General features: G+C 43.7%; 1 protein-coding gene across 1 annotated transcript; it reads left to right on the top strand.

Annotated features, from left to right (window-relative positions):
* Positions 1-1,570: 1,570 nt before the first annotated feature.
* Positions 1,571-10,199, top strand: DBR1 (debranching RNA lariats 1). Its single transcript, XM_079987983.1, has 8 exons — positions 1,571-1,815; positions 3,252-3,376; positions 3,828-3,908; positions 5,178-5,263; positions 6,151-6,375; positions 7,449-7,529; positions 8,101-8,246; positions 8,672-10,199. The coding sequence occupies exons 1-8, from the start codon at positions 1,598-1,600 to the stop codon at positions 9,345-9,347; spliced, it is 1,638 nt and encodes a 545-aa protein (XP_079844109.1). The 5' UTR covers positions 1,571-1,597; the 3' UTR covers positions 9,348-10,199.
* The last annotated feature ends 282 nt before the right edge of the window (positions 10,200-10,481 follow it).

The following is a 10,481-nucleotide window of genomic DNA, read 5'->3' as shown; positions in this document are numbered from 1 at the left end:
TTGTAAGTTTTCAGATCTGGACAGTTTGATCTTCTCCATGCTTACCCATAAGACTTGCTACTGAATAAATGTGCATTACTAGCATGTGCTAAAAAAGCAACATTGCTTCCAAAAATCTTTTAAGGACTTTCCCCAGAATACTGAGCTAGTTTGTATTTTTGTGATTTTTGTTAGTGCTGTAACATTCAATTAAAGCCTGCAACAGACCCTCCAGGTGTCCCTATTTTCCAGAGACGTCCCTGATTTAGAGAAGCCATCCTAGTTTCTGATTTGATCCTGGAATGTCCCGCTTTTCCTTAGGACCTCCCTATTTTCATTGGAGAAATGTTGGAGGGTATGGTAGGATGTCCCTATTTTCACTGGAGAAATGCTGGAGGGTATGGGGTTATCTGACCCCCAAGCCGTCTGAAGACAATTCTGTATAGGGAAGTTTTTTAAAAAATATATTTAATGTTTTATTATGTTTTATATTTGTTGGAAGCTGCCCAGAGTGGCTGGGGCAACCCAGTAAGATGTGTGGGGTACAACTAGTAAAATTATCATTATGGAATGGGACGTCCCTATTTTCATAGGAGAAGTGATGGAGGGTATGCTGCAAGAGTCTGACATGTGAACGGTGGATGTGGCCAGATGGAAGAAGATATGTTTTTGAAGTCAGTAAATGCCATTTCTAGGCAAATTGTCTCAAGAACAAGCCTGATCTCCAAGCAGTTAAACGGGACATACTTAAGGGCGTATCCACACTTCTGCTTCTTGAAATAATGGGACCGAGCGGTTTCCCCCTTCCCAAGGGAAAACTCTTTTCTTAGTCGGAACGCATGGCAACCCGGGGAAAACCCGTTTTACTTCTAAGCACGCTTAGAAACCAGGCTTGATCCTGAATCCCGAGACAAGTTGCCTGGAAATTGCATTTATTGGCTATAGAAAAACACCCTCCTTCTTCCATCTGCCCACACCCACCGTTCCCACGTCAGACACTTGCAGGCTTTAACTGAAATTTCTGATGGCATTTTACTTTTTGCATTGTTCTTTCGCCGCTGCACTTCCACGTGAACGCTGTTCCTAAGGAGGAGCTGGGGTCAACATTCTAACCTTCCCTTTCTTTAAACCGATTCTGATATATTGCATTTTAATTTGATCGTGTCGCAGCCCACCTAATTGCGGAAGGGTGGGTAAGGAATAGAATGATGGTGAAGATAGTAATAATAATAATAATATGAAATGATAACACATAAAATATCGTAATATGTGCCATTACGAGACTGGTTTCCTTATAACGATTAAGAGTAATAAAGAACGATGATGATGATTAATAATAATACAATAAATGAACCAAAAAGTTCATTGGAGCCACGTTAAAACCATAGGTATGGGGCGGGGGAAGCATTCTGGCGATGATAAAACTCATTCGGCGGGACATTGACGCAATACTAGCGCAACCTCCAAACGTTCGGTGAGAGCAAAAGAGAGACGCATGCGCAGCAACAGCGGCGGCGGCAGGGGGCGGGGCGGGGCCCTCCGGCTGCCTCGCGATGCGGAGAAAGCAACGGTCGAGGGCGCGTGCGTTGCGCAGGCCGGGCTGCCGCCGCCGGGGCGCATGCGCCGAGGCCGGAAGATGAAGGTGGCGGTGGCCGGCTGCTGCCATGGCGCGCTTGACAAGATGTACGAGACGCTCCATTTGCTGGAGCAGCGCCACGGCCAGGCGGCGCCGGATCTGCTCCTGTGCGCCGGGGACTTCCAGGCCGTGCGCAACGCGGCGGACCTGCGCTGCATGGCGGTGCCGGCCAAGTACCGCTGCTTGGGGGGCTTCGCGAGGTGAGTCGCCCGCGAAGAGGCAGCAGGATTTCGAATTCCGCGGAGGCTCCGCCCCGGAGCCCATTTGAGGGAAGGGTGCCTCTGAGCACGCGCAGAGTGCAAGGTCCTTTGCGGGGTTTTTGACTGTTGGGGTGGTAGAGGAGTTGGTTAAGCATTGTGTGCGCGCGTGTAAAATATTATATAATTTGTGTTTTATGCCTTGGTAGGCTGTTAAAGCAGCTCCCGTAGGAGGAAAGGCTGTAGCATAAAGCAGGGGAGGTTTTTCTTGGTGTGCTTTTTCACCAGGTTTTCCATATGCGAATAGCAAAGTATTAACCAAGTGTCAAGTTTTCCTGAAAGACCAGCCCTGAGAGAGGAAAGGACGTGTTCAACTCAGTACATAACAGGATGGCAGGGCCACACCACTGACCCCAATCCCAATTTTACACAGCTTTTTCTCTCTCTGCTCCTGACATCCACAGGTCAGTGTCTGCAAGAGAAGTGCTACAGATCTCTGCAGGAACTGGAATCCTGATCATGCAGGATTCCACCTTCTGTAGAAGTCAACAGGTTTGTGTAGGTTTCCCCCCTGCAAGATGTTCACACACAACGTGTGGATGGCAGATGGAGGAAGTTGACTGGCCTTGGGGAAAGCCCCACTGTCCTTTTCAGTCTATGCACTCCTTTTATCCATATACTGTAGTGTGTTAACTAAATCCAGCGTCCCAAGTTGAGGTGAAATACGTGGCTTAGTCAGTCTTAGTTGGATTGACTGTGGAACTTAGTGGGACTTAACTTCTGACTAAACATGCTCCGGCTTCCACTTCATGTCCTACTGACAAGTGCAATTAAATAGGTTAGCTTTATGTGTTTCATGTTAATTTGGTGATTCCTATGAGCACTTTCTGGGACGCAGGTGGCGCTGTGGGTTAAAGCCTCAGCGCCTAGGACTTGCCGATCGAAAGGTTGGCGGTTCGAATCCCTGCGGCGGGGTGCGCTCCCGCTGCTCGGTCCCAGCGCCTGCCAACCCAGCAGTTCGAAAGCACCTCCGGGTGCAAGTAGATAAATAGGGACCGCTTACCAGCGGGAAGGTAAACGGCGTTTCCGTGTGCGGCTCTGGCTCGCCAGAGCAGCGATGTCACGCTGGCCACGTGACCCGGAAGTGTCTCCGGACAGCGCTGGCCCCTGGCCTCTTAAGTGAGATGGGCGCACAACCCCAGAGTCTGTCAAGACTGGCCCGTACGGGCAGGGGTACCTTTACCTTTACCTTTATGAGCACTTTCTGCTCAGTAGTAGCCCATGTGCCATCTCTACCTCCTCAGCTGCACATCAGAAGCAATGTATGATACAATGTTCCTTCATGTAAACCTATAGGCCTGATTCCTCTGATCAGGAAACATGAAAATGCTGATCCTTAATACCAGTGACAAAGACCTTGGCTTTTGGCTGTGTTCTAGGTATTATTCTGGAGAGAAGAAAGCTCCTGTTCTGACCATCTTTATTGGGGGCAACCACGAAGCCTCCAATCACTTGCAAGAGCTACCATATGGCGGATGGGTAGCACCAAACATCTACTACCTTGGTATTAACATTTTGCTTTCTGTTTTGATAGCCTAGGATGTACAAGCATAGGGCTGATGATTTAGACTGAAGTTCAGCTTTATAGTGGGGGACTGCTCTTCTTTCCCTCCAAAATTAGGCATGTCAGTATCTTGCAGGTGAAGTCGTATGTTGCTGGAATGTTTTCAGTGTAAGCCTGTATAGCTGTTCTGGAAAGTTTTCAGTGTAGCAACAGCAAAATAGGTCCAATTCTGTCTTTTTCTGACCTTGTGTGGCCAGTATAGTGAGCAGCAGATTGTAGCCCAAAATACACTATTATCCCTATACACATTACAGAATGCAACCTTTTTCTTTGCTATGAAGGAAATACAGCACATTCTTGGGAACCAGTAACCACTTTATGTACTGCTCGTGGTTTTCGTGGACAGTCTTCTACTTCTTAGCCTGATCTACATATTTTTTTCTGGTTTCAGGTTACGCTGGAGTGGTAAAGTATCGCGGGGTGAGAATTGGTGGACTCTCTGGCATCTTCAAATCTCATGATTACAAAAAGGGTATGTCTAGGATGGGGTTGTGCTGCAGATTCTTGTTTTAAATCTGAATTTCATTTTCGGCTGTAGCACTTATTGCACTAGAGTGAGTTGCGTCTGTTGCTGGTAGGTGATTCTGAAGCCTGGTTTTGATGCCATGGGAAGCTGTGGCTAATGAATCAGGATCTGAAACCATGGTTTGATGTTTGTTTGTGTGAACTAACCACAGTTAGGTTATTTAGATGTAGTGGGAAACTGCAGCTTATTCAAAACTGAAAGTAGGCATTCTTTAATCTTCATTCTTGCTTGAAGGAGGGGAAAAGGGAGCATGTGGTTCCAATGCCCACCACAGCATATTTTTTACTGGTGTACCCTAGTTTACTGGTACATCTGAACAGGTCTCGATTATCCCTGTGATGCGGCAGTGCTGAAGGGAATCAATGTGGCAAAATGGATCAAGGGTTTTTCTTGGATGTAGGAAACCCAGTTTTAAATTTTTACTTGACTAAAATGCTTAGCTGAGAAACTTGGAGCAAATAACTATTTCTTACCATGGCCTAATTCAAAGTGGTGTTGTGAGGCCCAAACACTACTCTGATTCCTGTGAGGAAAGTATAAGATACAGATAGAAGGAAAAAGGATAAGAAGTCCATCTAGTTTTCTCTGCACCTTTCTGTTGGCTTGTTGTAGTGATATTCTATCTCATCTGCCTTGTTTCAGATCCTCATTTCAGATCCTTGCTCACCTAGGTACTGAGTTTTCACTTCAGTAAAAGAGGAAAAATTGTTACTTGCCTCTTGAGGATGTCAGAGTAAGGTTGTGTGGTCTTTGTTCAATTGACGGCGCTAAAGCCAAATATCCATTGAATGAAATAGGAAGAAGTTAAATTCCTTGTTACATTTACTTATTTAAAATATTTTTAGCCTGCCTTCTTTTGAAAGCAATCTCAAGGTGGTGTGCAGTGCATTTAATCTTAAAGCAGTAACATCAATCAGTACAATAAAATGAGGGCAAATAAAATGCATAAATAATACTATCTGTTAAAATTATAGTACATCTGCATTCTGTGATCAAGCTTCTAGATCTCAAGTTGCATAGGGCTTTATAAATTATCATTAGCACCTTGAAACTGACCTTGTAGTATAGTGATAAGCACACTTGTGCAACTCTCAAAGAAGGTTGAATATAACACCCATTCCACAATGCTGCTGTTTCAGGGGATTGGAGCCAATTAGGAAGTCTTCCTTTTTGTCATTGTTTTTATTCAGCTAAGTGTTTCTCAACTTGCTTAAGGTCACTTTGAGTATCCACCATACAACCAACAAACGATAAGAAGTGTCTACCATGTAAGAAACATTGAAGTCTTCAAGCTCAAGCAGGTTAGTGTAAATCCAATTTCATATCAACCTGTCTGTATGTTAAGATCTTCTTCATAGCCCTGCCCCTTCCCTTCAAGTACCTTCATCGCCATCTGAGATAAAGTGGGGGGCACCACAGGGATAAGGGTCGTCATCCCAGCTGCAAAACAGTCCCCCAAGAGATTTATGTGGCACTGTTCTTGTTAATCTTTCTGGCACTAGGTTTTCTGCCACCAGCCTTTTAATTTTCCAGATCTTTTAATAGCCTTTAAAAGGGCTTACATCTTTAAAAAAATGGGTTTTATGTTGTTTCTAGTTACGTTATTTCTTCTTCAACAGCTCTCAGCTAGGCAGAGGGATGAGAATTAATGTTTAACTGTTTTTTAATTATTGTCTCGTCCCCTGCCCAGTGTTTAAAGCTGTTCTGTTTTTATCTTTAAGCCACCTTAAGTTCCTCTCAGGGGAAAAAGGCAGGGGAATAATAATATTAATAATAATTCATTGATGTTGCATTCAGCTGCAGAAACACCAGGAAGTCTCAGCGGGTGCTGCCGAACTGGCTGGCTCTTAAAAAAAATCAAAATAAAATAAAACAGTTAACTAAAAGAAATACTATCTATGTTGACTAGCAAAATATAATATTTAAAATACAATCAAGATACAATAAAACATTACTTAACAGAAGAAATCAAAAAGAAAAAACCAGTAAATCAAAACTTAGAAGAACAATCATCTTCATTAGTCCTACTCAGAGCAGACCCATTGAAACTAATGCAGTTAAGCCAGCTTAATCATTTCCCCTCTTCCCTAAAAAATAATTGACATCTGTGATCCTGTGCTGTGTTTTCTTTACTCACAACAGCAGCTGTCTTGTCTCATTTTGTGTTGCTTTTGTTTTGGTTTAACAGCTAAAGCAGCCTATGGATGTATTTATGTCCCACGACTGGCCCAGAAGTATATATCATTATGGAGACAAGAAATTGCTGCTTAGGAAAAAATCGTTCTTCCGCCAAGAAGTGGAGAGTAATACGTTGGGAAGTCCTGCTGCTTCAGAGCTTCTGGAACACTTGAAACCAACCTATTGGTTCGCTGCACACCTACATGTGAAGTTTGCTGCCTTCATGCAGCACCAGGTAAAAGAACTGGAGAGTTTTGCTGTGCCTCTGTTGACATTTATGTGTGCAGTTGTGTTTCACCATTGTTGTTTTTAACGGAAGCTGGAGCTCCAGAGAAACTTCAGTGGAGGAAACCTGATACCTGCTAGTAGTTTCAAAATAACAAACTGCTCTGGATTGGGGGCCAGTTGTGCTCAGCTTGCACCTGGCACTGCTTGAGAATTCTGAGAAAGGTTCATTCTGTCATATTGATTCTAAATGGCGTCCCATTGTCTCCAAACATAGACAAAAAGCTGCTGTTTGAGCTCAGGAGTTATTATGCAAAATTTGTTTATAATCTCTTAAGAGGGGTTCAAATGCATAGGGAACATGTAAGCAAACAGCCTTCCAAAATATATAATAGATTGCAGCGGTGCGGAAACTGCCTCTCCAGATGTTTTTGAACTATTGCCCCTATTATCACTGAATACTGGCCATGCTGTCTGGGGCTGATAGGGAGTCCAACAGCATCCTCAGGTTCCTTACTTGTGCTCTATTACAATCTTTTTCAAAATACCATAATTCAAATATAAGCTTATCGGGGATTCCAGGACAGTGGTTAGGATCTTAACAGGCTATTGATAAATTTACCTTGGTTTGTTTTGATAAGTAGCCCTTAGTGAATTCTGATTGGAATCATAGAGCTGGACAAAACTGGAGAGCCTGCCATGTAATGATATACTTCACACTCTTCTTTGCACTGTTGATATTTTTATATAAGTGAAAATGACTGATAGGCAAGCTAACCTCTGGTACTTTCAGAAGAGCAGAAGACAGTTGTCTGTCTGTGAATTTATGTTTTGCTGATTTAAACCCTGGCATCTCCAACCAAAGATTTGGGAGACACCGGGTAAGAAAGACTTCCATCTCAGATAGAAGGCTGCTGCCAATCAGAATAGACATTGCTGGGTTAGATGGAACAGCGGTCTGACTCACAAAAAGGCAGCTTCATATGTCCATGCATATAAATCGCTTCAAACCTTGTTGTGTAGCCAAAAATGACTTTGGTACATGTGCCATTTTTTGTTGATGTACCCCCCCTCCCTTAATAGGCCAATGGCAGTGGGAAACAGCCAAAAGCAACAAAATTTCTGGCCCTGGATAAATGCCTGCCCCACAGAGACTTCCTACAGGTAAAACATGCTGAATTTTCTGTTTGGTATCTGTTGTTATGAGGCCTAAGGCTCAGTGGTATTTAGAATCTTCTGTAAAAGGGGGAGAAATGGTCAGCCAGATATGACCTTCCAGGATGCTCTGTTTGCACTTTGGAACCTTTTCCCGAAGCTGCAGCCCTCTCCACCCTCCTTGAGTGTTTTTGCATAGCATGGATGTGTCCTTGAACTGTGACAAAGCCTCCAGGCGGATGGAGAGTTGTGTGGATAAATGTCTGGCTTTTGTGGCTTACTGTACAAAGTAAGAGCCGCCTCTGTTGCTTTACCTGCTTTTCTCTTGCCTTGTCCACTAGTGACATGAGCCCCCCCCCCAAGGTTGCCTGTGGGGAAATGTGGCCCTTGGGCTGCAGAAGGTTCCCTACCCCTGTTTCCCAGCCTGGCTTCATGGTCCTTCCAAAAACAAGGGAGAAGTGCAGTCTGTAGGAAGGGCAAGGGTAGATTTATCTGAGGTGCTAGTGCCTTAAGTTCACAGCCAAGACTTGCCTGCTATGGAGGACAAATAGGTGTTTTTAATTTCCCAATGTTTTCTAAGATTGTAGAGATTGAGCACGACCCAAGTGCATCTGACTGCCTGGAATATGACCCTGAATGGATTGCTGTTCTTAAAGCTACTAACAATCTTGTTAATGTGTCTCCAAATTCCTGGAATATGCCTGAAAACAATGGACTCCATGCAAAGTATGTAAAGTGTTGTCTGTATATTTTTATTTATTTGCTGCTTTTTGACCCCTTATGCCTCCTCTGCCAACATCTCACCAATACTACAGAGCAGTAACAATACAGCCAGATTAAAAACAACAACTAAGGCAACATTCCTAACCCCACTTACTTGGGAGTAAGCCCCACTGAATTCGTAGGACTTCTAAGTAGATATTGATCGCACTACTCCCAACTCTCCCTTGCGCTGGATTCCTCTAGCATGCCGGGATAATTGAATCTGGCCCATTGAAGTTAGGAGGCATTACCATCCCTAGAACTCCATATATCAGTTAATGCCCTGTATGAGGAAGCACTTCCTTTTCTTTGTCCTGAAGCTGTTCAGATGTAAGGGGCAGAGAGGTGGGTAGCCTTACTTGAACCTCCCTGTGTTTGGCCTCTTGTAGATGGGACTACAGTGTCACAGAAGAAGACATCAAGGCGGTTTTGGAAGAGGCGAACCACGACCTTAAGGTTCCACATAACTTCAGTACCACAGTTCCCTGTTATAACTCAAACAAATCCCAGGAGCACAGAGAACCTGTTCATCAGATCAATCCCCAGATGACCGAGTTTTGTGCCCGGTTTGGCCTCTTGGACATTAATGGCCGAATCCAACAACTGAGAGAGGAGCACGGAGATGAGGATGATGATGATGAAGAGGAGGAGGAGGTAGACAGTACTGGATCAGCAGAGGAGCCCAGTGACTATAATACAGACGTTTCTGGCTTGTCCTCTTCTATCAACCCTGATGAAATAATACTGGATGAAGACAGCAATGATGAAGAAGAGCCAGGCAGCTGCCCAGTGGACTCGTCTGCCAACTACCCTTCTGACGTCTCAACAACTTTTTCCGACATCCGGGTCACGCCAGGTTCCATGGCTGTGTCGCCGAATGATACTGTGGAAAGTGATGAACTGGAGAAATCGAGTGAGAGAAACCAGCCAGAAGAGGTGATCCCCAGTGAAACGGCCTTGAAGCGGCTAAGTGACACAAGTGAAGAAGGAAAGGGTGGGCCAAAGAAAATTAAAAGGAGGAACCAGGCTATCTATGCTTCCAAAGATGAAGATGAGGTGGAATGAGACAACCCCTTTGTTGACACTATAGGCAGGATCTTCGATTGCTATACCTGTTCAACTTTTGGTGCGGGTCTTTTTTTGTGGGGGATGGGATTTTACAATCCTACACAGTTTTTACACTTTAATTGCAACAAGCCCTTTTTTATATAAGAGCAAATATTTTTATTGGGGAACAAATATTGACTTGGTAGAAAGAACTTGTAGGCATCTGTGATCCAACGGAGGACCTGTTGTATCCCTTTTTGCAGAGGCTTACCAGACAAGGAGAAAATATTTTGCATTTTGATGGAGGTTCGGAAAAGGACCTTTTTATATATATATAATGGAGCAAGCTCAAATTGATTCAACTTCTTTGCTACTTAAGCTCACCCACCTGCCCATTGACAGCAATTAGTTCCGAATCTTGCATTCATTGGACTTTGCATCAGTGAATGTTATAAGTTCTAGCTTTCTCAGGTAGTCCCTCCTCCTTCCTGCCCTCCCAGTGTTGATGGGGAATTTGCTGCCTTCTGTATGTTGTTGGACTCCCAGTTCTCATCACCCCTGATCGTCGTCCATACTCACTGGGGCTGATGGGACTTAGCGTCCAACAACTTCTGGAGGGTCATGGATTCTCCATTCCTGGTTTTTGCTATGTTAACCATAAGAACTAATAGGCTGTCTGATGTGCATCATTTCAGCTGTCAACCACATTGAGAATGTGATTGAAATAATACTATATAAAATTGGGAAAGTACAATAATCCTATGGTGAGTTGAGCATGTAAGAAGTGAAACCACAACTTGGGGTTTATTTTAATGCCGTGATTTACCAGGATGATATATAGGTCTGTAAATAAATCCTCCTTTTGCACTACCCTAGTTTCTGTATTTTCTGTGCATGCTGTGTGAATATGCAACATAGATTTTCTTTCATGCATGTAGTGAACCATTTCAGATAGTCAGATTCTGACTAAATAAGCCGATATATGAAATAGGACTCAGCTATAAAATAACATTTTAAGTGCGTTTTAAGTGCATTATACAAATGTGACACTAGACGGTGCTAGTGAGCTAATAGCAAATTCAATATATATATTTAAATGGTAAAAAAAATTCACAGCGTTTTTTATATATGTGTAGATTCCACCTGAATGTA

The sequence above is a fragment of the Podarcis cretensis genome, assembly GCF_951804945.1.
Source record: "Podarcis cretensis genome assembly, chromosome: 8".
Classification (NCBI taxonomy): Eukaryota; Metazoa; Chordata; class Lepidosauria; order Squamata; family Lacertidae; genus Podarcis; species Podarcis cretensis.
The sequence above is the reverse complement of the archived record's forward strand: the minus strand, read 5'-3'. Positions and strand labels throughout refer to the sequence as shown.